The sequence below is a fragment of the Dendropsophus ebraccatus genome, chromosome 1, assembly GCF_027789765.1.
Source record: "Dendropsophus ebraccatus isolate aDenEbr1 chromosome 1, aDenEbr1.pat, whole genome shotgun sequence".
Lineage (NCBI taxonomy): Eukaryota > Metazoa > Chordata > Amphibia > Anura > Hylidae > Dendropsophus > Dendropsophus ebraccatus.
The window spans coordinates 8,147,308-8,173,751 of NC_091454.1; the positions used below are offsets into that span (position 1 = coordinate 8,147,308).

At 47.9% G+C, this 26,444-nt stretch overlaps 1 protein-coding gene across 1 annotated transcript; it reads right to left on the reverse strand.

The window, feature by feature from the left end:
* Window positions 1-1,899: 1,899 nt before the first annotated feature.
* Window positions 1,900-26,218, reverse strand: BMAL2 (basic helix-loop-helix ARNT like 2). Its single transcript, XM_069965876.1, has 16 exons — window positions 26,060-26,218; window positions 13,966-14,113; window positions 12,969-13,007; window positions 11,845-12,002; window positions 10,441-10,520; window positions 9,587-9,679; window positions 8,193-8,310; window positions 7,859-7,999; window positions 7,395-7,635; window positions 7,031-7,137; window positions 5,529-5,679; window positions 5,374-5,432; window positions 5,186-5,294; window positions 4,193-4,280; window positions 2,450-2,558; window positions 1,900-2,242 (listed from the first exon to the last, which is right to left on the reverse strand). The coding sequence occupies exons 1-16, from the start codon at window positions 26,094-26,096 to the stop codon at window positions 2,127-2,129; spliced, it is 1,794 nt and encodes a 597-aa protein (XP_069821977.1). The 5' UTR covers window positions 26,097-26,218; the 3' UTR covers window positions 1,900-2,126.
* Between the last annotated feature and the right edge of the window lie 226 nt (window positions 26,219-26,444).

Here is a 26,444-nt window from a genome sequence, read left to right on the forward strand (position 1 = left end):
TGTCACCTTTACAATTCTTCTACCACATACATTATGGAGACAATGAAAGAAACATCACAGTTTTACAATGAAGTTGCCATGACCCTCACAATTTTCTGGAGAAATCACAATTCTATGAAGCAGTATATGTAACCTTGGGGCCTTCCCAACGATAGTGAAATCACATGCAAAGTCACCCAGACAGACAACGCCGCCACCGCACGAGGGCTAAAGTCTATTTCCTCATCTAATAATATTTAACAGAGTAGAACCACTGAACTGGCATCAGTCTACTATACCATAGCAACACGACATTACAATATATGGTAAACATCCAATAATCCAGAGCCAAATATTTCAAAAACTTTGGAAATCTACTGTAAAAATACAATAAAAGTGACCCCCTCCACTCCAAACTCCTGCAGTACTCCACAGGTAACTGGTGCCCCCTCCACACCCCACAGGTAAGACTCCCAAAAACAGACCCCTAAAAGACTTATAATGGGATCCATTTTGGGGTTCCACCAACATTTTCATCATCTTAGCTTTACTATTCTTGACGAAAGTGTGAACAGTGTTGTATTAAGTTCAATGGACACCATATAATTGTGTATGCGGTGTGCTCCCCCTGCTGGTGACTGTAAGCACACGGCTTTTTATCACGCATGTCTGTATCACTGCAGGGGGTCTGGCGCTTTGTATCAGCGGAGGATAATGATAGATCTGTCTGGACTCTGCAGACTGGGCCGACATTCAAGCACAATATTATGGATGATTTGCTTCTTAAATCTTCGTCCAAGTCGGTTTCTCGGGATTCTCTCTTTTGTTTCCATCACAGAGGTTCTTGGCTTCTTCCCGCTAACACGATTAATCCTTAACGTTTTCTTTCTATAATCTCCAGATGATGATCATTATGTTGGTGAAGGAGTGTCCGCTCCGCAATGACGAATCCGCCATCTCGCTGCAGAATCGGCGCGGCACAATAAGGCTGTGTCTGCTTCCATTGTGCAGGGAGCGGAGGTCAATCTCTCACTGACAGACAGAAGTTCTAAGTGAGTAAAACACCCCGGGGCGAGGGACCGCGCCTAGTTCATCCCCGCGGCGAGCGCTGCTGCCGTCCTGAGAACGACTATAAAAAGACCAGACTGGAAGGTTATAGGCACTGTGTTAACCCTATAGGTGACGACAGGACAGGCTCGTAATGGTTGTCACCCAGCTTTCCTACAGTCCCCAATCTCCAGGACTAGGATGTGACAACCAATACGTCCATCATAGGAGGTCACCAAGGCAAATCTACAATACATGTCCCTGATCGTCATATAACCGGGCCATGCAGGAGGCTAGGAAAGCTGGGTATCTGACGACAACGATCAGAAAAGCAAAAGTTTCCATTATACTACTGGTATCCCGCTTCGCCCACGTCCATACTTTCCACAGATATAATGACGCGTCTTGTCAGGGGTCCCAGATTACCGAAGAAGGAGGCTCTGTTCACAGACCAAACACCTGGAGCACAACACAGACGATCCAGAGCGCTGGGGATTATAAACTTATAACAAGCTCCGCCAGTTTACTGACAGACAGCGCCATCTGGTGGCAGAGGCTAAACTTTACTATTCATCCCTTTCAGGGATGGGGGAACCCCCAGCTGTTGCAAAACTACAATTCCCATCATGCCTGGACAGCCAAAGCTTTAGCTGTCCAGGCATGATGGGAATTGTAGTTTTGTAACAGCTGGAGCGCCAAAGGCTTCCCATCCCTAATCTCTTGCTTGGATCCTTCAACATCTCCGATATAGAAACAACTAACCTCAATGGAGTCCTGATCGGGAAGTTGTGATGGGTGAATCTACAGCGCCCCCTGATGTACACACATTTTATATATAATAATATATCTTATATACACACACACAGTCCTCCATTTTATACAAGTTCAGATTTGTTTATTAACAAGTATGAAAATCTTTCGATCTGGATGCGCTCGCTCTCTCTCTCTCCCACAACGCCGCGCAGCCAGGAGTCAGGTAAGAAATGCTTCAATGGGCAGGTAACCAAAAAAAATATAATAAAAATACAAAAAACAAACAAATCCCATGAGTATCAATGCGAGCCCTGTAGTTACAGTACGTGAGGTTGTACGTCTTGGTGCTAGATCGTCCAGTGCATGTCGTGCAGGTCTCCGTCTTCTCCCAAGCCACCGTCCGCTTCCAGAAAGTTCATGAGGGTGGCTTCATCGTTCTCGAAATCAAACGCCGAGCTGTCACCTAGGAGACCAAAGACGTCATGGTTACCACATGATCAGGTGACCTCTAGCTCTAGAGTTGCCCCCTTCTGGCGGGTTGTGAAATATTACGTCTAGGAAAGCTGGGTCACCCATGGAGAGTCACCCAGCTTTCCTGCCTGTCACACCCTCCATCACCACAGGGGGGAGCTGTGGGGACGGTCAGCGGCAGCCACAGGTATCGTCTTACTCAGGAGGTTGTCTGGGATCGAGAATGAAGGCAAGAGGTCGTTCTGAGAAGGTGCATCTAATTTTTCAATTTCTGAGGGAGACAACCGAACCAACTCGTCTTTCTGTACCTGGAAGAGGCCGAAGCACACGTGACAACGCAGAATACACAGGAATTACATCACATGATGACATCACAATGTACTATATCTATATAATGACCTGCTGTGGACCCCGATTCTATCAAGATACTTTAATGATCTCCCTCAAGATCTGCAGACTCTTCTCCTGAAATACTCTGTGCTCCTGGGGGTTCTGCTTCTTCCTGATCCCTCACATGATCTGTAGACTTCTCCTGAAATACTCTGTGCTCCTGGGGGTTCTGCTTCTTCCTGATCCCTCACATGATCTGTAGACTCTTCTCCTGAAATACTCTGTGCTCCTGGGGGTTCTGCTTCTTCCTGATCCCTCACATGATCTGTAGACTCTTCTCCTGAAATACTCTGTGCTACTGGGGGTTCTGCTTCTTCCTGATCCCTCACATGATCTGTAGACTTCTCCTGAAATACTCTGTGCTCCTGGGGGTTCTGCTTCTTCCTGATCCCTCACATGATCTGTAGACTCTTCTCCTGAAATACTCTGTGCTCCTGGGGGTTCTGCTTCTTCCTGATCCCTCACATGATCTGTAGACTCTTCTCCTGAAATACTCTGTGCTACTGGGGGTTCTGCTTCTTCCTGATCCCTCACATGATCTGTAGACTTCTCCTGAAATACTCTGTGCTCCTGGGGGTTCTGCTTCTTCCTGATCCCTCACATGATCTGTAGACTTCTCCTGAAATACTCTGTGCTCCTGGGGGTTCTGCTTCTTCCTGATCCCTCACATGATCTGTAGACTTCTCCTGAAATACTCTGTGCTCCTGGGGGTTCTGCTTCTTCAAGGACACTTCATGATCCCTCCCATGATTGCGGACTCTCTGCAGACTCTCCTGAAATACTCTGTGCTGCTGGGGACCCTGCTTCTTCCAGAATACTTGATCACCTCTCTAGGGCCGTATTACACGGGACGACTATCGTTTGAAGAACAGTTAGATCTTTCGGATTTGAATGATAATCGTTTAGCGTAGCAGGCAACGATTAAACGACCAACAAGAAATCGATGGTCGTTTGATAGAATGTGGACCCATTTTTATCGTTCACAAAACGTTCGCGTGGAATAAAACGTCTTTAGGTCGTTCGCAGTTATGACGAACATAATAGCGACGAGATAAGACGACCGCAAGATCAATCATAAGTAACAATCATCATTCCGTGTAATTGGGTGGGCTCTGTACTGCTGGGGTGCAGATTTTCTTTAAGGGTACTTCTTGACACTCCTCTCCTGAAATGCTCTGTGCTGCTGGAGACCCTTCCTCCAGGAACACTTGAGGACTTCATCCTTGTCCCCATTAACCCCTTCACACTCTGACCTAACATGAGGACAAGTTACTCCTCCCCACAACACTCTTCTCCTGAAATACTCTGTGCTGCAGTGTTCTGGGTCAGCTCTCTCTATATATAAGGCCGTTTCAGATGAGTGTAATACGGCCTCATCTCTGTGCCCCAGCCTGACCTGGACTCCCAGCACCATAGGGCTCTGTCATGGCTTCAGTTGGGGTTACTAGACCCACAGTTGGGTCGGGACATGGAAACGCGCCTGTATTCCACTCGTCTGACACCGGCCACAATGTACAAAGAGATTAATATCGAGCAAAAAGAGAAGTCGCACCTCACATGGCGGCAGCTCCAGGGCTGGAGGAGACTTCTTCAGGAGTTCATTGGGACTTCTATTTCCATTGAACGGTGGAGACTGTAACCTGCGGAGGATGAGAGATGATGAGAGGACGTGTCCGTGTGGCAGGTCACCTGGTAAACCCTCCCCGTCACTCCTGGAGCAGATACTATGCAATACCTCAGCCTCACTGCAGGGGGAGTAACCAGCAACAGAACTATCTAACATCCCTAATCCTACAACCAGAAAGAGTCTTTTCCCGGAGGCTCAGACATATCCACCTAGTAGACATGCTGCCATTGGTTTTAAAAGGGGAGATGTAATACTCCCCCTCTCCAGTGGGGGCACTGCAGGAAAATTAAACACTTGCTGCCCAGTTTCCAAAGGATTATAACTGATCGCTACTGATCCCAGCAGTATGACACCTTATTGTCAAGGTATTGTCCAAAGTAGACCCCCACAACCATTAAAGGGGTGGTCCAGCAAAAATTTCAACTGGTTTCAGAAAGTTATAAAGATTTGTAATTTACTTCTATTTAAAAAATCTCCCGTTGTTCACTACTTATCAGCTGCTGTCTGTCCTGCAGGAAGTGGTGTGACACAGTGCTCTCTGCTGCCACCTCTGTCCATGTCAGGAAATGTCCAGAGAAGCAGCAAATCCCCATTGAAAACCTCTCCTGCTCTGGAAAGTTCCTGACATAGACAGAGGTGGCAGCAGAGAGAACTGTGTCAGACTGGAGAGAATACACCACTTCCTGCAGACATACAGCAGCTGATAAGTACTGGAAGACTGGAGATTTAATAAAAGAAAATTACAAAATCTGTATACATTTTCTAAAAAAAAACAAACCCTTAAGGGTGTGTTCACACCTACAGGATCCGCAGCAGATTTGATGCTGTGTTCAGTTATTAACATGAAATACGCTGCAGATCCGGTAAGTGTGAACGTACCCTTAAGGTTGTCACCTATAGAAGGTAAACATGACCCACCTCTGCAGTTCTAGGATTTGCTTTGCGATCTCCCTGCCGATGTTGGCCGCTCCGAGCAGCATCCCGCTGGACATCCCCGGCACATGGAGGAAGGAAAGCTTGGAACCATCTACACGGGACAAAGACAACTCAGTAACATGGAGCTTCATGGTGCAACAGCCCTGGAGATCATCTGTGTGGTCACCTACCTTCTGAGGAGTGGGAGCTACCCTGGAGGGACAAGGTCTCCATAGATGAACCTTGACTTCTGTAGGAGGACAGAAGATACAAGGGGGTTGATATAAAAAATAGAAATTAGTACAACTCCACCCATCATGTCATTTAGCTCCGATAAGGCACTTACGACACGACGGTGTTAATGGATACAATGTATTCAAACTCTTTGGTCCACGGGTTGATAAAGCTGAACCACTGGCTTTGTAAGATGATGAAGGACCCGTCTTTGGCTTTGAATTTGTACCGATTTGTCAGGATCTTCTCCTTGCTCTTCAAAACTGGTGATGAAAAAGATGGGAGAGATATGAGCGTGGGCGGGAACAGATATCAGCGTGGGAGGAGTCACAGCTGGTTGGCTCAGCATGGGTGGGGTAGGATGGGAGAAATCAATTTAAGGGAGTTCAGGATAAGCATACAATGAGCATGGGAAAGACAGTAGACTGTGCTCAAGATGAGCGGGACAGAACTGGGGAGATAATCGTGGGCAGGATCTGCACATGTGAGCTCAGCGTGGGCAGGGCAGAATGGAAGAAAACATGAGATCAGCATAGGCGGGATCACAGTGGCTAAAATCAGTGCGAGAGGGATAAGCATATGATCAGCGGGGGTACGCTCAGCGTGGGAAGGACGGAACTGGGGAGATAACTTTGAGCAGGATTTATAGGGGATTAAAATTGGTGAGATCAGCGTAGGTGGGGCAGGAGGAGTAAAACCAGTGTGGGTGTGATCAACATAAGATCAGTTTAGGAAGGAAGGATCAGAGTGGGTGGGATCAGTACAAATTATATCAGTATGGTTCAGCTCAGCTTGGGTGGGATCAACGAGGGGGTGGCAGAATAGGAAGAAACTGCGTGGGTGGGATCAGCATGGGTGTGGCAGAATAGGAAGAAACTGCATGGGTGGGATCAGCATGGGTGTGGCAGAATAGGAAGAAACTGCGTGAGTGGGATCAGCATGGGTGTGGCAGAATAGGAAGAAACTGCATGGGTGGGATCAGCATGGGTGTGGCAGAATAGGAAGAAACTGCGTGGGTGGGATCAGCATGAGTGGCAGAATAGGAAGAAACTGCGTGGGTGGGATCAGCATGAGTGTGGCAGAATAGGAAGAAACTGCGTGGGTGGGATCAGCATGGGTGTGGCAGAATAGGAATAAACTGCGTGGGTGGGATCAGCATGGGTGTGGCAGAATAGGAAGAAACTGCGTGGGTGGGATCAGCATGGGTGTGGCAGAATAGGAAGAAACTGCGTGGGTGGGATCAGCATGGGTGTGGCAGAATAGGAAGAAACTGCGTGGGTGGGATCAGCATGGGTGTGGCAGAATAGGAAGAAACTGCGTGGGTGGGATCAGCATGGGTGTGGCAGAATAGGAAGAAACTGCGTGGGTGGGATCAGCATGGGTGTGGCAGAATAGGAAGCAACTGCGAGGGTGGGATCAGCATGGGTGTGGCAGAATAGGAAGAAACTGTGTGGGACCAGGATGAGAGGAATAATCATAGGCTTGGCAGGTGTAGGGTCAGAGAAGAATTATAGTCATGGTGTTAGTAGAATGTCAGCCTGAAATATCTTTCTCTGCTAAAAAAAAGGAATAAAACTCTGTTTTAAAAATATCCCATAAAAGAATCCCATAAACCTGCTTTATGTTGTTCTGTAAGATGGGTGTGGTCATCCGGGTGGAAGTATTCGTAGCAGGAAGTGCCGAGGAGCTCCTGTGGAAGATAACCTAAAATGGCTGTAGCTCTGGAAGGAGAGAATATCGTATTTTGATGCATAAAAAGCAGCAAATTGCTATTTTTTTTTTACATTTCTAATCCTGGAATATTTTTAAAGAATAAAAAAACAAAAAAAAAAATACAAATAAAAATAATAATATATTATTGATTAATGGAAAGTATAATGGCTTAAATACATATTTTAAAGATCATTCTTTTTTTTAAATGGCACAAGATATCACTAGATTTATGTTCCCCTGCGGACGGGTGGGAGGAGCTTCTTACCGTTGATCTACATATACAAATTTACCATCCATGGTATAACGGGTGACAAACTCTGTGGGTTTCACTTTGATTTCGGCCGTGCTCTGCGGCACGATGTACGGATGTAAGCGGCCAATGGCCACCAGGCAGCTGAAGCTGTACGATTCTTTGTCGGCCTCGCAGTCCTCTTTAACCCCTACTTCACTGGACAGGCAGGTCCTCAAGTACCCTGTGCAATGGATGGTGCAGTATCGCCGGTGTTCTATGCAGGTAAGAACATATATAAACAATCAGAGCCCCCTAGTGGTAGACAGAGGTAGTGTAAGAAAAATGTAAAGATGGTGGTAATTAATGTAGTAGAAATGGGGGCCCGGATCTTCGTCATCTACCCCTAGAGGTGCACAATCCATACAGTACTGATTCTTAACCCCATCACTATTTTATTTGGCTGGGATCAGAGTTATCTGGAGCACAGAGACGATCACCTTTTTTCTTCGGGCCGGATAAGAAGTCGCTGCCCTCGCTGCCCGGCGGTCGGCCCATCTTCATTCGGCAGAAGAAGGAGCGTCTGGAGCCCCAGTGCAGGCGGGAATGGGCGGTCTGGAAGTGAGTGACCTGCAATCCAGCTTTCCAAACAGTATAAGAAGACTGTGTCAGATCTCATCTGGATTATAAGGAGACACATTTGCTTCAATGAAGTAAAGTAAGTGAAGGGAAAGATGGCCGCCAAGTGCTCGCACGTACACAGTGCCGAGAAGAGAGGAGATCGGCTATTAGAGAGAAGGAAACATACACAAACACCAGGCCCTTCTGTCTTACTTTTGGCATCGATCAGCTTCTCCCTCGGGGTGATGTCAGGGGAGGAAAGCTGCTCCTTGACTTTGGCAACGTCTTTGGGATGCAGATAGTCAAACAGACTCTGTCCTATAAGATCAGCCTGCAAAAGAGAGGAACAACCTGTATCAGCCGTTCTGAGACTACAACTCCCAGCAAACACTGACCCACTTCCCTGCAGAATATATTATGCTCCAGAGCTGCACTCACTATTCTGCTGGTGGGGTCACTGTGTACATACATTACTGATCCTGAGTTACATCCTGTATTATACTCCAGAGCTGCACTCACTATTCTGCTGGTGGGGTCACTGTGTACATACATTACTGATCCTGAGTTCCATCCTGTATTATACTCCAGAGCTGTACTCACTATTCTGCTGGTGGGGTCACTGTGTACATACATTACTGATCCTGAGTTACATCCTGTATTATACCCCAGAGCTGCACTCACTATTCTGCTGGTACGGTCACTGTGTACATACATTACTGATCCTGAGTTCCATCCTGTATTATACTCCAGAGCTGCACTCACTATTCTGCTGGTGGGGTCACTGTGTACATACATTACTGATCCTGAGTTCCATCCTGTATTATACTCCAGAGCTGCACTCACTATTCTGCTGGTGGGGTCACTGTGTACATACATTACATTACTGATCCTGAGTTCCATCCTGTATTATACTCCAGAGCTGCACTCACTATTCTGCTGGTGGGGTCACTGTGTACATACATTACTGATCCTGAGTTACATCCTGTATTATACTCCAGAGCTGCACTCACTATTCTGCTGGTGGGGTCACTGTGTACATACATTACATTACTGATCCTGTACTGATCCTGTATTATACCCCAGAGCTGCACTCACTATTCTGCTGGTGGGGTCACTGTGTACATACATACATTACATTACTGATCCTGAGTTACATCCTGTATTATACTCCAGAGCTGCACTCACTATTCTGCTGTGGGGGGGGGGGGGGGGGTCACTGTGTACATACATTACTGATCCTGTATTATACCCCAGAGCTGCACTCACTATTCTGCTGGTAGGGTCACTGTGTACATACATTACATTACTGATCCTGAACTACATCCTGTATTATACTCCAGAGCTGCGCTCACTATCCTTGGTGACAGTGTTGACCTCTAGGAGGATGTTACGCTATTGTTCGGCGGCGGCCGCCTTTTGTGCTCCCATTTTCTGTTCTCCTTTTCTCCCCTTTGTCTTCCCCCTTCTCCCCCGCACAGTACAATGGCGGCCCAGAGACATGCAAGTAGGCCAGCTGTCTATATGTGCTTTGGTTTTCTGAGGGGCTGAGATTCTATAGAAGAGGAAAGCGGGTCAGGGCCGGGATGGCGGCAGAGCGGGAGACGCACCTGGGTGTATTTCAGGGTCTTGGAGACGGATTCAGACACAAACAGGATCTTCCCTCTGTCGCAGCCGACCACAAACAGGAAGCCGTCCGCTGCCTGTAACACAAGGGGGCGCTAATCACTCGCCAGAGTACAAGTATTTATTTTTTTTGCAGAAATCAATAGTCCAGGCGATTTTAAGAAACTTTGTAATTGGGTTTATTAGGCAAATCTGCCATTATCTGCATTCAATAAGACTTTCCCCAGCTCCCCCCCCCCTCCCCTCTCTCATCCACTGCTCATTATCAGGAAATCTCGACTCTTTTACATCAGACGAGCCCTGTCTGTTCTATGGAGAGCGGAGGGGCGAGGAGGGAGATTAGTCGCCAGCAGAGAACAGAGAACAAAGCATTACACAGCGGGACCTGTGTGAAAGCTGGTATTCAGAGGTCAGTGATGACTTTAGAGGAGAAAGCCTGGTGATGTAGCTGTAAATTAACTCTTTGTTGTCCTGTTTTGGTGCCTCATCTCCCTCCACCCGTCCCCTCTCCAGAGAGAACAATGAAGACGGGGGGGGGGGGGGGGGGGAGAGCTTCAAACTGCTTTTGCATGATAAAAATTGAATTTTTGGCTAATAAACCCAATTACAAAGTTACTTCAAATCCCCTGTACTATTGATTTCTGCAAAATAAATAAATAAAACAGTGACACTTTAAGGTCCCGTGGCAGGGGCCCCCTTCCGCCCCCCTTAAGGTCCCATAGTATTCCTGCCCTTCCTCCTAGGGCCTTATAACAATGGCCCCACCCTCTTAGACCACATTTCAGAGGTCCATTTCTTCACTTATCCCCCGGGGACATTTCAAAAAAGAGTGACAAACCTTCAGAATTAACCTCTTCAGCTCTTCCTGCCGTAAGAACGACGGCCTGTAACTCTCCTCTGCAAAAGAGCTGCTGGAACCTGAAACGACAGGAGCTGAAAACATGAGAAACCCTGCGACCAGCGCCGCTGCATTCTAAGATCTGAGCTAGGGGACTGAAGGGGGCGCTGCTGCACTGGTGTCTCTGAAAAGTATCCTCAAGTAGTAGTAGTAGTGAGAGAAAAAAAAAGGAAGGGGGTGAATACTTCTGCAATGCTGTCTGGTTACTTTTACCTCTAGTGACAGTGTCCTTCTATGCTACCAAACATGGGTGACTGCTCCAAGATGGCGCCGACTTCTCTATATATGTATAGTGGCTGCCATATTCATGTCTGGTTACTTTTACCTTTAATGACAATATCTTCCAATGGTAATGCACATGCGTGACTACTCCAAAATGGCGCCGGCTTATCAATCGCTTTTGTAGTCATATATGCGGCTGCCATATTCTTGAAGCCCATACACTTCTGCCTCCAGTGGCAGCTTATTGATGCTACTGCACATGTGCAGCTCTTCCAAGATGGCGCCGGACATGTTTGAGATGCTTGATTCTCCTGCACATGGTATGATTTTTCATCTAATCTGTAATTGCTCTCACATGTTGTATAGGTATATATATTATGCCCCTCACCTTACTGCCCACATCCCTGAGGAAGCCGCTAGATGGCGGAACGCGTGGGGTGATTCCTTATCCCATCTGACTCTCATTCTGTTGGACTGCATATGGTGATCTTTTCCAATTTTTCTTTCCCTATTCTCCATTATTTGTGGTTATATTTTGCTTTACTGGGTCCCTGTCTAGGTAGAGATGTTGGATTTTTGTTATTGTACATACAGTCCAGAGTCAGAGTGGTAGATTAGTCCCGGCTGGAACACCAGCAGGACTTATGGTGACATTTTAGTGTTTTTAATGTAGAGCAGTATTTGGGGTGTTGTCTCCCCCATTTTACTATTCCTGTACATTCATTTATTTATGTGGTATTTTGTATCTATGTCAGTGTTATAATAAAGATTTTTGTGATGTGCTACCATTTTATGTGCATATGCTTTTTTTTCTTTTGAGAGGATGATGTACTTCTGCAATGCATCATGGGGGAAAGTGCGATGTAACCCTATCTGTACAGACCCGGATAATTTAGGTTCTTTATCATTACATCACCCCCAGCTACGCCCCTACCCCCGACCCATAACCATTTATTATAGAATTCCTTCCATTTACTCATCAGGATAAAAATCCAAACAAACTGTAGCCGAGAGCGAGCGGGATCCCGCAGACCATCACCGGCCACAGGAAACATGATAGAGAACAGCAAACGCTCAGCATGTGGAGGGGTCACTGCCCCCAACCAGACGGGGCTCCCGTACCCTTCAGGGTCTTCAGGTGCTGGACGGCCATCTTCAGCACCGTTAATTTGTCCAGCTTGCGGGGTAGAGGGTCACACTGGGGAATCATGGCGGAGAGTTCCTCGATCAAGGTGTTCATTTTATCCCGGCGCCTCTTCTCCGTCTCGCTGTGAGCCTGTCTGCAAGGGACAGATACATGACGGTATATCCCAATGGTGACAGATACAGACAATGGAAGAAAGTAAAGAGAATGATATACGGGTGGGCGTAAAAAGGAAGAGGAGTATAGAGGAGGAGGAGGATAGTATGGATGAGAAAGGAGGAGGAGGAGGAGAAGAATAGTATGGACAAGAAAGGAGGAGGAGGAGGAGGAGAAGAAGAATAGTATGGACAAGAGAGGAGGAGGAGGATAAGAAGAATAGTATGGACGAGAAAGGAGGAGGAGGAGGAGGAGGAGGAGGATAGTATGAAGGAGAAAGAAGGAGGAGGATAGTATGGACGAGAAAGGAGGATAGTAGTATGGAGGAGGAGGAGGAGGAGGATAGTATGGACGAGAAAGGAGGATCTGGAGGAGGAGGAGGAGGAGGAGGAGGAGGAGGATAGTATGGACGAGAAAGGAGGATCGTGAGGAGGAGGAGGAGGAGGAGGATAGTATGGACGAGAAAGGAGGAGGCGGGAGAAGGAAAATATGGAAATAATATGGAAATAATAATAAGGAAAAAGTATGTAAATCTGCCGGCCGCTTAACCCCTTCTGATGCCGCCCGGCTTCCGCTCCGCTCTGTATACATACCTCCTCGCTCCACGGGGTCCCGGCGTCCTGCTCTCGTGCCCAGCCAATCAGTGTGTTGCCCTGCCGCAGCCACTGATTGGCCGGGCGGGAGAGCAGGACGCCGGGACCCTGTTGAGCGAGGACAGGTAATGTATACAGAGCTGGAGCGGGAGGCGGGCGGCATCAGAAGGGGTTAAGCGGCCGGCAGATTTACATACATGCAGCGGTCGATCAGACCACTGCGTGTATGTAATGACAGTGATCTGCCAGGACCTAGCCGACTCGCAGCGTTATTAACGCTGCGAGTCAGTAGGTGTGAAGGCACCTTAAAACTTTAAATGATTTTGAAAAAAAGGTTCTGGCGTTTGTCTTACTTGCTCTGGACGTCGCTGCCATCATTCCCATCGAGTGTTCTACAGGAAGAGAGAAATCAGAAGGATGGCCATGCATTATATGATAAAGAAACGTACATACTCCCCTCTAACAGGTGGGTCCGGGGTTCCACAAGGATAATAGCAACTCAACCCACAGGCACGTGGACTGGGGTACAATACCCCTTATAGAAGCCCCTCCCAAAAAAAAAACAACTAAAAACATAACCGCGTCATCAGGAAAAAACAGGCATGCCTGAATAAAAAGAACGGCCAAATAATTAATAATCTAGAATGAGTCTCTATGGTTACAGACAACAAACAAAGCTTCTGTAGTCAGACCTTGAAGTCAAACATCAGTCCTAGCTAACCTATAGGCACTAGAGAAGCAGTAACATACGGCTCAGACTACACAGGGTTTAACTGTAGTCTGTTACCATGGAGACCATAGATCTGCATCAGAGAAGTAGGAGGCTTTTACGAATCTGCTTCATTGTTATTTTTTTTACATCGGAGAAGTAAAGAAAATAGAAAGGCTGAAAAACTCTACAAGTTATTACTTTATGGCGGTAGTTTTGGTAATTTCGCCATTCACAGCTGACTAATGATGCCACTTTTTCACGGCCGGCTCGGTTTTACAAAATACAAAAAGACATCAACCCCGTTCTTCACAAACATCGGTGACATCTGGTTTAAATAGGCAGCAAATGTTTCCTAGTTTGGGTGAATTGTTTTGCGGAGCAGAATTTCGCTAGAATAACTTGGCTCCGAGCGGGAATATTTTTTTATAGCCGTCGTAGACATACTTTATTCTTCGGAATGCGCTCTTAAAGAGTCCTCCGTCTGCAAGGTCTAAAGTGGAGCAGATGCAGCTCGAAGCGTGACAACCGCCACCCTGACCACCTGACCCCTCATGCCTCTCTGTAATAAGGGGCATCTATGGTACAGCCACAAGGGGGAGCTCAATGGGACAGCCATAACCCAACATAAAAGTACTTACGACTTATCCGATTCACTCAATTTCCTTTTTCGAGTAAAATCCACCATGCGGGAAGAAAAGGGACTGGAGGTGAGACTTCTGGAGCCCGGCTTAGGGCCTAGGATGCTAGAGACGGCCAGGCACTGACTTGGTTCCATTATCAGAGTATCTATGGAAGAAGAGGACATATTCATCACGTCAAGTGTGAAAGTAAAGGGGCACGCCGGCAAAAATCTTTTTCTTTTAAATCAACTGGTGTCAGAGTTATATATATTTGTAATTTACTTCTATTAAAAAATCTCCAGCCCTCCAGTACTTATTAGCCGCTGTATGTCCTGCAGGAAGTGGTGTATTCTTTCCAGGCTGACACAGTGCTCTCTGCTGCCACCTCGGTCCGTGTCAGGAACTGTCCAGAGCAGCAGCAAATCCCCATAGAAAACCTCTCCTGACATGGACAGAGGTGGCAGCAGAGAGCACTGTGTCAGACTGAAAACAATACACCACTTTCTGCAGGACATACAGCGGCTGATACCTACTGGAAGACTGGAGATTTTTAAATAGAAGTAAATTACAAGTTTATTTAAACTTTCTGACACCAGTTGATTTGAAAGAAATATTTTTGCTGGAGTTCCCCTTTAACCCCAGTGATCGGCTGTGATTGCTGTCTGGACTTAAGATTTTTTTACTACAGTGGCCCCTAGTGGGGGAAATGTGGTACTACACAGAAGGTATTCCAATATATACATGTAACAACAGAGCTGGTCCATGAGAACAAGAGTCACGTTCCTTTACAGAATCGAAATTTAGACCCTGGTACAAGCGCGACTAAAACTGTACGACCCCCACTTTTCACAAGAGAGGAACCTCTATTGCTGTGGTGTGTAGTATTGTGGATACAGGGTTCTCTCCTCTACACAACCTCCATATACCTTGCGTAGTTGTGTATGATCTTGGTGTGACCTGTCCTCACAAGACCTCATTGCATCACACCCTCATCAGGACGACGTGTAATTTACGTTGGCACGGTGCCATGTCAGGCGGCGCGCTCCCTCCCGCGGGGAGTGGCTGGTGCCGCTTTATAATAAACACTGAAGATCTGGACGGAAAGTCCCAAGGACGTATAGCAGATGGGGGAGGGGGAGTCGGGAAATCTGGGCGACACCTTATATGTCACTACCCTTCAGCTTCACAAGTGACAATACTGTAAACAGGTTATCGGACAGATTGGTTGTCACCCAGAAGCACGAGGAAGTGCTTCTAATATGGCTGCCACCTCCTGGGCATGTGAAGCAGAGCTCACATGGCGCGCTCTACTAATTCATGACCTGGCAGACAGGAGGCGGCGCGGCTTTGCGGGGAGATTAAGCCATTCTTAGAAATGCCTTCTCCGGTGAAGAACATAATACATCAGAGCCGGTAGATAAGAAGCCTCAGAGCTGCGCTCCTGGTTACATAAAGCTCATGTCTAAATAATGCCGCCATACCAGTGATGCTAAACATAGGCACCGATAACACGGCTACTTATAATGTGAATGAGACTTAAAGGGAGCGTTAGTCCGATATTTTACATATCCGCTATATGGGGAAGGAAAGGACTTACATTGAGCATAGCGCCATCTCCTGGGCAGGCAACCCTTGGTACTGCACAGCAGGTGATGAATGGCCACGGCTGGTAACGCTCACATTAGGAGCCCTTCTACAGTTCCATTAAGAGGGGGGTAACACGTGGCGGCATTATTAAGTCAGTAAATTGCTGCACTGCGTGAGACGTATATGGCGGCATTATTTAACCAGTCATTGCTGGTATGGTGGCGGAAATACATGGAGGGCGTGTTATGTGGGGAATAGGCAGTGCCTTTATTTAGACAGTCAACGGTGGTGTCGTGTGGGATAGACCTGGTCAGAATTTAGAGGAAGCATGTGGCGGCATTATTTATCCAGGAAATTTCTGCACCGTGTGGGAAGAATATGGCGGCATTATTTACATGGCAGCATTATTTAGACAGTCAATACTCTGTAGTATAGATGTGGCAGCATTATTTAATGGTGGTGTTATCTAGACAGTGAATGGCGGTGTAGAGTGGGTTCTAAGGTAGCATTACTTACACAGTGAATCACGACATCTTGCGTAAAATATACGGTAGTATTGTTTTAAAAGTCAGTAGTGGTATTGTACAGGAAATATATGGCAGCATTAGACAAAGTGGCGGCAACGTGTGGAGAAATATATGGCACATTATTTAGACAATGAATAGCGGAGGTGGCAACATCGTATATCAAGTTACTATGAGGGAAATTGTTTAGACAAATAGCGGTATTATTTATATATAAGTAGTATTATATATGGCGGCATTATTTAGTGTACCATTTATAATATTGGGAGCTCTAACTTGCTTTCCTTAATTTTCTATTTGCAATGTAAAGTAAGCCGGTGACACCTATGCCTGAGGACAACCTCCCGTGCCGCAGACACCATCTACACCAACTCGGTGAACACACAGCCATGTGACCGGGGAGGTTAATAATAACGCTATCGTTTCACAATCTCATAATCCCCTGATAATTATACAGCAGGGAGTTGTGGAGCGTCCACCACGCCAATGCCGCATGGATGGAGATGAGGCAGGATCAAGCAGCCGCCCGCAGGTAGAAAACTAATTAAAGGCCGATAGGACAACCGCAACACTGACTAATAAATGGAGAGATTCTTGAAATACAGAATCCTTTCTACCAATAGAGATTACACAGCGGCGGTGGCGGCAGATCTGGCGAGACCCACTAACCTAAATACGTATAAATACCCAGACAGACGGCGGCCGCAGCCATTTACAGAAACTGGAGCAGGGATTACAGGACGGCTCAGGGGACGTTTATAGCCTGAGCTCCTGCCGAGACCAGAAGTCAATGTGCGAGTGTGAGCGAGGCCCCCCGGGGTAACGGGAAGGTCACATGGGCAAGGAAAACATGAGACCCCCCCCCAAAGTACAATCACATGAGAAAACAAGCTGTGTTTCCTCCTATATGAGGGCATCAGGCCTGTGACATCATCATATTTATGTCCTTAAAGGGGCCTTTAAGAAAAATAATTAAACCGTTTGTTATGATGAGAGACGTCCGTGTTGTGTGTACACGCAGCGGTCACGTTCGGTGATAATTATCCAGGAGTTAATAGGAGGTTAGTATTCGTGTTGTCATCACTGACAGAAGCTATAGACGTTGTCCATGCGTCACCGCGTCTAACCGGTCAGTCCGTCGCTCCCGAATAAGAACCATCTACACTAAATCTGCCCCTATTTATGACTTTAAGGCCTTCCTGTTGCCCCTAGCAACCGATCACAGCCCAGCTTTCATTTTGTTCAAATCTGTTTAGAAAGTCAAAGCCGAGCTCTGACTGGTTGCTATGGGCAACAAAGGCAGTTAGGTGGATTAGACAGCTGAGGGGGCGGCCATTTTGTGGGCGCAAGAACGAGATTCACATAAAAAGTACCTCAAATCCTCTTGATGTGATGAACGTCGGTCATTGCTCTACAGGGGGTCTAATATTAAAACCTCCTGGGCCAGAAAGATATTTTAACATATTTTTTTTACAAATATAAAAAAAAAAAATTTATATTAAGAATGCCGTATGCTGTGTGACCGAACAATGTGGTAAAACAAATAGTCACTCTGGAGAACAACAAATCCATCTGCCTGCCAAATCACATAGAGGGTAATGGAAGAGGATGAAATACCGAGGTCGGCGAGTCCTGAACAGATCCCGAGCGAAGGGAAACTACATTATAAACATAAAGCTATCTATAGTATACAACGGTGTCCGTAACCCTGACCGCGCCAGATGTCTCTGCACCAGCAAACTAGCAAGGCTCTTTTTTTTTTTTTTTTAAATAATGACAATATTTTATTGGATTTTTCAAGAAATTATGCATTTTTTTTTTAACAAACCTAAAAAACATGGAGGTGAGAACCCTTACAACTACCAATGCTGTTAGTAACCAGTCCTGTGACCCCCCCATCTCCCACCAGTCCTGTGACCCATATCTCCCACCAGTCCTGTGACCCATATCTCCCACCAGTCCTGTGACCCATATCTCCCACCAGTCCTGTGACCCATATCTCCCACCAGTCCTGTGACCCATATCTCCCACCAGTCCTGTGACCCATATCTCCCACCAGTCCTGTGACCCATATCTCCCACCAGTCCTGTGACCCATATCTCCCACCAGTCCTGTGACCCATATCTCCCACCAGTCCTGTGACCCATATCTCCCACCAGTCCTGTGACCCATATCTCCCACCAGTCCTGTGACCCATATCTCCCACCAGTCCTGTGACCCATATCTCCCACCAGTCCTGTGACCCATATCTCCCACCAGTCCTGTGACCCATATCTCCCACCAGTCCTGTGACCCATATCTCCCACCAGTCCTGTGACCCATATCTCCCACCAGTCCTGTGACCCATATCTCCCACCAGTCCTGTGACCCATATCTCCCACCAGTCCTGTGACCCATATCTCCCACCAGTCCTGTGACCCATATCTCCCACCAGTCCTGTGACCCATATCTCCCACCAGTCCTGTGACCCATATCTCCCACCAGTCCTGTGACCCCAATCAGTGTATATATATATATATATATATATATATATATATATATATATATATATATATTGCAATCAGTTTTGTCTTCTTACAGCAATAATCATACCAGTGTGTTTTTGTGGGAGCCAAGTTGTACTTGCTAATGCCGCCTTCATTGTACCATAAATGGAAAAACATTCACACTTCTGCAGTTTTGTGAGGATTTTGTGTGTTTCCAAAGCCCGCTGAGCAGTAAGAAAAGATTTATTCTGCAGTCAGCACCGGTATAGCCACACCACTCTATAGAGTTTGTTTCACAACGGAAAAAATATTTATATATATTATATATATATATATATATATATATATATTATATATATAAAATATTTTTCCCCCCATTACATTGTGGTTTCTCTAGTGGACTTTGTAATCTATAGTATATATCGTAGTGTGCTGTCATTGTGGTCTACTATAACACCATGGTCATCGGTGCTAGACTTGCCAGGGCTGGGATTTCATTGCCAACTTTGTGAGGTTTTCTTAAGGGAATACAGAGAATCATCGTGTAATCGAGGAAAAACGTCGAAGAGGAGGATGGAAACATCTCGTCACCAAGAGTGGTCAGAGGAGGAAACCATTCCGAGAGTCAGCAAACTCCAGCCGGCTCTGGTGTCCAACAGATCCAGATCTCAGTAAAGTATAGGGCTGCTCAGATGGATCAAGAACTCTGGTGAAAACTTGGTCTGTCAGATGAATCCCATATCTTCTAAGGACATGGCCGATCACATGGATCCAGATCTCTGTGCAGGAACATGGCTCCGTCAGCTAGAACCAGATTAGTGTTGAGCAAACCTTCAGTTTCTGTCCGGGTTCGGCAACTTCTCCGAACCTAAATGCTCGGCGTTTTGATTCCCCGCATCTGGAAAAAGATGGATGCTGCCCTCAGGAGGCCTGGAAAACACTTATACAGCCATACACTATCCGTGTTTTTATGGCAACCAACTTCTCCAGGCGCAGAGAGTTAAAGGGGTTATCCAGCGCTACAAAACCATGGCCACTTTCCCCTACTGTTGTCTCCAGTTTGGGTGCAGGTTTTGAAACTCAGTTCCATTGAAGTAAATGGAGCTTAATTGCAAACCGGACCTGAACTGGAGACAACAGTAGAGGGAAAAGTGGCCATGTTTTTGTAGCGCTGGATAACCCCTTTAAATACTGAGCGTTTGGGCTGAGAGAAGTTGCAGAACCCCGGATAGAAACCAGAAGTTTGCTCAACACTAATCCAGATGTCTATAGAGAAACATAGCGGTCAGATCTCTGCAGTACCGTGAACCAATGAGCCTCCGACTAGGTGGGAACAGTTAGGTTGGTGGAGGTGGTTTATTGGTGCGGGGAAGGTTTTTCTTGGCGCACTCCTTCTGATATCCCTGGATGGACATTGGGAAAGCAGAACTCTCTAAGGCCTTATTCCCACGGAACACGGACAGGGAAGGCCTGTACCAGAGCAGTGCGGCTCTATCATCATAGTGCGGCGCATATCCATACAGGTTCCCCGCTCCCAGCATCATATCAGAGATGTTGCCCGGGCGGAGAGGGATGCAGTTCCATGTGAAACACGGAACGTGGTAATTAGAGATGAGCGAATTTTTGGACTTTTGGTCTGAAAGCAGTTTGCTCTCTCATCATGCCTTTGATCCCGGCCGCATACTTGCGCTCACGGGAATCTGCGGCTCCCCTCTTCAGCCAATCAATGCACTGAAGAGGGGAGCCGGGGATTTCGAACACCTGCTACGCGGAGCAGGTAACGTATGCTTGTGGCCGAGGCGGCGGGGGCGATCGGATCGGCAGGGGTGGCAATCGGAGCGCCGGGGGTGGCGATCGAGCCGGCGCAGGGGGCTGTGGGCGGCCGGACTTTCGCACGACGACTGTTTACATGGAACGATCGGCGAATTTTTTGCGAACAACGAACGACGTTTTAAGAACATGTTGTAAGATCAAAATGAACAATTTCTCGTTCGTCGTTTGATTGTTCGCTGCGTTTACACAGAGCGATTATCGTTCGAATACGATAGTTATCGTGCGAATTCACACGATAATCGTTCCGTGTAAACGCAGCATTACATGAGACGATTATCGTTCAAATTGGAATAATATAACAATTTTCTGCACGATAATCGCCCGTGTAATGGGCCATAGCCTTAGGAGACTGTCAGCAGGAGAATGCACCATCTTGTCCTGGATTGGCTCAGCATTACCGCCAGTCCTTTACTTACACAGCAAATAGCGCGCTCGCCCCACTTCCCGCTGGCTCTGCGCCACTACGCAAACATTGTGACAGGTATAACAAATAAGACATTATCGACCGCGGTCAGCGCCATCTCTGCTGCTGGCTTTGTTAACTGGCAAAGTATCTCGAGGAGTCACTAGAAAGCAACGGCAGAGTCGGGAAATCGGACAAATCCCTTTACCCCCCGCGTGCATTTCCAACATGGCGGCCATTCGCTATAACTATACAGCGCAAGTACTAGCAGTAAACACTGAGAGGGCAATCGATAAACACAAACCCATCCTGGTGAGCGCCACACCCTGACCTACTTCTCCTCGCGTGAGGAAATATTAATTCAGCCCGAGAAGACGACACTACATGTCTTGTTTCCCCGACATGCCCGCGGTTCCTGGTCACGGCTGGCAGCGTTACAATGGAGCAATGTTCCTCTATAATATTTATTAGCTGAAACAAGGATCACTCTGGGGCGATCAGGGCGAGACAAACAGTGCGGAGATGTAATCCGGATACAGAACAAAGGGGGTGTACATAGGAAAGATATTGTTGTCAGGTTCATAAGACAGCGCCACCCCAGTGCACAGGTTTTACCTGGTATTGCTGCACTATGATGGCCATGTTTTTCTAATTTATGGACAATCCCTTTAAGAAAGTCATGAAATTGGCATTTACTGATCATGAATCAGGAGGCTCTGGATGAACAGTGAATCAAAACAGAAAAGAGCCAAGATTGATGTCTGCAGGAAGCAGGATCACCCCCCTCTGCCATTAGTGGATGTCTAGATGGCCACTGCTTCTTTAAAGGGGCACTCCGCCAAAAATCTGCCTTCAAATCAACAGGAACGTTATATAGATTTGTAATTTACTTCAATTTAAAAATCTCCAGTCTTCCAGTACTTATCAGCTGATGTATGTCCTGCAGGAAGTAGTGTATTCTTTCCAGTATGACACAGTGCTCTCTGCTGCCACCTCTGTCCATGTCAGGAACTGTCCAGAGCAGGAGAGGTTTTCTATAGAGATTTGCTACTGCTCTGAACAGTTCCTGACATGGACAGAGGTGGCAGCAGAGAGCGCTGTGTCAGACTGGAAAGAATACACTACTTCCTGCAGGACATCCGGTAGCTGATAAGTAGTGGAAGACTAGATATTAAAATAAAAGTAAATTACGAATCTCTGGCAATGCCAGACACCAGTTTTTTGCTCATCCCCAGCACATATCTGCAGACGGGGGGCGCTCAGGTACGCAGCTCTCCTGCACACATTCCCACAGAGGCAGAGTGGAGATGAAATAGCAGATGTGAGAGTGACGGCGCCATGATTCATCCGGTTAGTCACCGGCACTCCTGACTGATCGCATTAATATTCCTGCCGAACCGGCAAGTCTCATCCGCCTCCTCCAACCAGAGGATCCGCCCTGCACCGGCATCACCAACCGAGACCCAGGAGGACCCCCCCCCCTCAGCACAAAGTATTTCAGGAGAGATGTGTGTGAGGTACTCCTCTTCTCCTGAAATACTCTGTGCTACTGCAAACTCAGCTCCTTCTATGTAACTCTCAGACTCCTCCTCTGAAATACTCTGTGCTGCTGCAGACCCCTGTGTCTCCCACTATATAACTATAAAGGATATGAACGCCACAAAAGTAGCTTGTCTCTTCCGAAATACTCTGTGCTGCTGGGGTGGGGACTCTACTCCTTCCATTATAACTAATTATACTATACAGTGACTATATTTCCTGAAACACTCTGTGCTGCTGGGAAACTCTGCTCACTTCCCCAATAAACACCTTTGGCCCTTCAGCTGTTGCAAAACTACAATGTCCTCACCGTGTTGGCGGACGGTTCCCCCACGCCACGTCCAGGACCTTCCCCGAGACCAGCACACTCCTGAAATACTCTGCGCTGAGGACAGATCCAGCTTCCTCTTCTATGTAACCATCAAACTTCAGTCTACCTCAGGAGTAGTGCACTTCTTTCCTGAAATCCTCTGTGCTGCTGCAAACTCCACTCCTCCTAACACATAACTCTTCTGAAATCCTCTGTGCAGCTGGGAGGGTTCTGCTCCTTCTTCTATAGAACGCCAGGCCTATGACTAAGGGCCCTATTACACGGGACGATTATCGTGCGGAAAATCGTTATATCGTTCGAATTTAGACGATAATCGTTCTGTGTAATTGCAGGCAACGATCGAAAAGTCGTTCGTATGTCGTTGATCTAGATCTGAACCTAATATTATTGTAAATCGTTTGCTGTTATTCCGCATTTTTTTTACTAATCGTTCAGTGTTATTGCAATCGTAATAACGATTGTATCTAACGACCATCGTTCTGTGTAATAAGGGGAACGATTTTAGGTTAACGATATACAATCTTGTTTGCGATCGTTTATCGTTAAAAATCGCTCCGTGTAATAGGACCATAGTAGAAGGTATAGCCCCCCCAGCAGCACAGAGGATTTCAGGAGATGGGTGTGCTGTGAAAGTAACATAGTAGAAGGTACAGCCTGAGTAATTTAGTAGAAGGGACAGAACCCTGCCAGCAGCACAGAGGATTTCAGGAGAGGAGTCTGGTGGGAGGTCATAGTCTGAGCTTTATCTAGTAGGAGGGAGAGAACCCTCCCACCAGCACAGAGGACTTTCATAAGCGCCCTCCTCTCCTGAAATACTCTGTGCTGCTGGTAGGCAGTTATATTTTCTGTTGCATGACTAAAGTTATGAAATCTACCTTCATATCACGGAGCGGCTTCATCAGGGCGCCCCCTATCTGTGCGGGCCCTATAGTGCTTATTATTTAGAGACTAGAATACTAGTTCCGCGGGGCCACAACGAGGCGCCGGCACGCCTACGCGGGGCCACAACGAGGCGCCGCCACGCCTACGCGGGGCCACAACGAGGCGCCGCCACGCCTACGCGGGGCCACAACGAGGCGCCGGCCTCCTTATACAGCTGGCACACACAGCTATGAGATGTATTAACCATTTCATTACACGTGTGGCAGACGGGGCCCCCAAACACAGGTCACATGTCCGTATAACCCCCGGGCCTCTGCTTACGGTCAGTGAAGGGGAACAGTAATATAGTAATTCTCATGTCAGTAAATGTCAGGCTCTCCAGCTGTTTCACAACTACAACCGCGGCTGTCAGAGCATGCTGGGAGTTGTAGTTGTGAAACAGCTGGAGAGGTTGAGAGATCCTTTTCTACAATAGTATCCAGTCAGGACTTCAGGTATATATGTAAATGCATCGGTCTCCTGATACTTTGTAACATCACAAAGGAAACATTGTATCTGGAGCCAAAGCGCCAGCCATGAAGGGAGATTCCCCAATATGGTAACGGTATAGGATGACAGGACCCCCCCCCGACAGAGAGAAGGGAGGATAGAGGACTTATCCTATGGCGGTCAGACTAGGGGGACCCCCACCAATGTGATCTATGGCGGTCAGACTAGGGGGACCCCCACCAATGTGATCTATGGAGGTCAGACCACTGGGCCCCCCACCAATGTGATCTATGGAGGTCAGACCACTGGGCCCCCCACCAATGTGATCTATGGAGGTCAGACTAGGGGGACCCCCACCAATGTGATCTATGGAGGTCAGACCACTGGGCCCCCCACCAATCCTGAGAATGGAGGTCGTCAATAGTCGCATGAATTAATGGAGGTTACTGATCCATCCGCTATACTCTGGATCAGTAGGATCTGCACCCCCCCTTTAACCCATTCAGGGCTGGCAGTGCGATATCTGCGGCAGTCACCCAGCGTTTGCTTCACTTCACACGTGAGCGACTTATATAACTGGCACCAACGTGATCCGAGCGGCGCGACAACCGGTTAATCCGGAATCGACGGATAAATATATATATGATGGCTTCATTAATTATTGCTTCATCCCTGCCGCGTGTAACATGACTCACGCCAAACAGACTTGTACGTACACCCCCCGGATTATTACACAGGATGGTCACCCCCGCCTCAAAAAAATAAAAATACATTGCTGGTCAAGTGTGAGGGTTAACTGCACTAGTGATATCACCCGGCCGATAGGGGACGTTCTTCTTCAATATTGTAGAATAGGGACGGAAACAGTAAATAAACATTAAAAAAATTAATAAAAATCAATATTAGACAGCAATACGCACCCTCACCACAAGGTGGCAACATTTCTATATAACGTAGTCCAATGTATATACCTGTATACAGAGGATTCCGGGGAGACTATATACAGGAACATGTCACTAATCCAGCTGGAGCAAGACTACAACTCCCAGCATGCAGACACAGATGTGGTCTCAGGTCATGCTGGGAGTTGTAGTTCTGCAACATATATGTCATTATACAGCATTGTACTAAATGTGGGGAGGTGGCAGAGCCCACGGGTGGGGAGGTGGCAGAGCCCACGGGTGGGGAGGTGGCAGAGCCCACGGGTGGGGAGGTGGCAGAGCCCACGGGTGGGGAGGTGGCAGAGCCCACGGGTGGGGAGGTAGCAGAGCCCACGGGTGGGGAGGTAGCAGAGCCCACGGGTGGGGAGGTAGCAGAGCCCACAGGTGGGGAGGTAGCAGAGCCCACAGGTGGGGAGGTGGCAGAGCCCACGGGTGGGGAGGTGGCAGAGCCCACGGGTGGGGAGGTGGCAGAGCCCACGGGTGGGGAGGTAGCAGAGCCCACAGGTGGGGAGGTAGCAGAGCCCACAGGTGGGGAGGTAGCAGAGCCCACAGGTGGGGAGGTAGCAGAGCCCACAGGTGGGGAGGTAGCAGAGCCCACAGGTGGGGAGGTAGCAGAGCCGATTTGGTGGGGAGGTAGCAGAGCCCACAGGTGGGGAGGTAGCAGAGCCCACAGGTGGGGAGGTAGCAGAGCCGACAGGTGGGGAGGTGGCAGAGCCCACGGGTGGGGAGGTAGCAGAGCCCACAGGTGGGGAGGTAGCAGAGCCCACAGGTGGGGAGGTAGCAGAGCCGATAGGTGGGGAGGTAGCAGAGCCCACAGGTGGGGAGGTAGCAGAGCCGATAGGTGGGGAGGTAGCAGAGCCGATAGGTGGGGAGGTAGCAGAGCCGATTTGGTGGGGAGGTAGCAGAGCCGATTTGGTGGGGAGGTAGCAGAGCCGATTTGGTGGGGAGGTAGCAGAGCCCACAGCTGGGGAGGTAGCAGAGCCGATGCTGTCAGTCCGCAGAGCTGTATACTACTAACTACAACCACAGCAGCCACGTAGGAAACACTAAGACAGGGGGAGAAGGCGGCGCAGGACGTACAATCCCGGAGCACTTACCGGGCAGCTCCTCCCCGTCCCCCCCGGCAGCGGACATGATGATCCCGGGCAGACGGCATTGAGGATCCCGCACTCCTGGCCGGAGCCGGCTCCGACTGTTCAGCCCGATGACAGACCGCGCCCCTTCCTGTCAACCGCACCCCGCCCCTAACTCCGAGAAGACGCCTTATTGGTCCGAGCAACTAGCGCGAGAATTGTGGTAGGCGGGGCGGTGGGTCTCCAAGGTAACGGCGATGCTAAGTAATCAGAGAAGCAGAGGCTGAGGGGATTGGAGGGCTCTTCAGGGAAGAGTCACATGACTGAGGAGTCAGCCAATGAGGAGATAGACAGAGGGGATGTCTCCCATAGCAACCAATCAGGGGGCTGCTTTCGCTTTCCTACTAAC

Excerpts from the sequence above, each read along its gene's own strand:
- BMAL2 (XM_069965876.1), bottom strand. The coding sequence starts at position 26,096 with ATGTCCGCTGCCGGGGGGGACGGGGAGGAGCTGCCCG. Across the intron at positions 9,680-10,440 it reads TGAAGAGGTTAATTCTGAAG|GCAGCGGACGGCTTCCTGTT; the intron begins GTTTGTCACTCT and ends CTTGTGTTACAG. Across the intron at positions 5,295-5,373 it reads TAGCTCCCACTCCTCAGAAG|ATGGTTCCAAGCTTTCCTTC; the intron begins GTAGGTGACCAC and ends TGTCCCGTGTAG.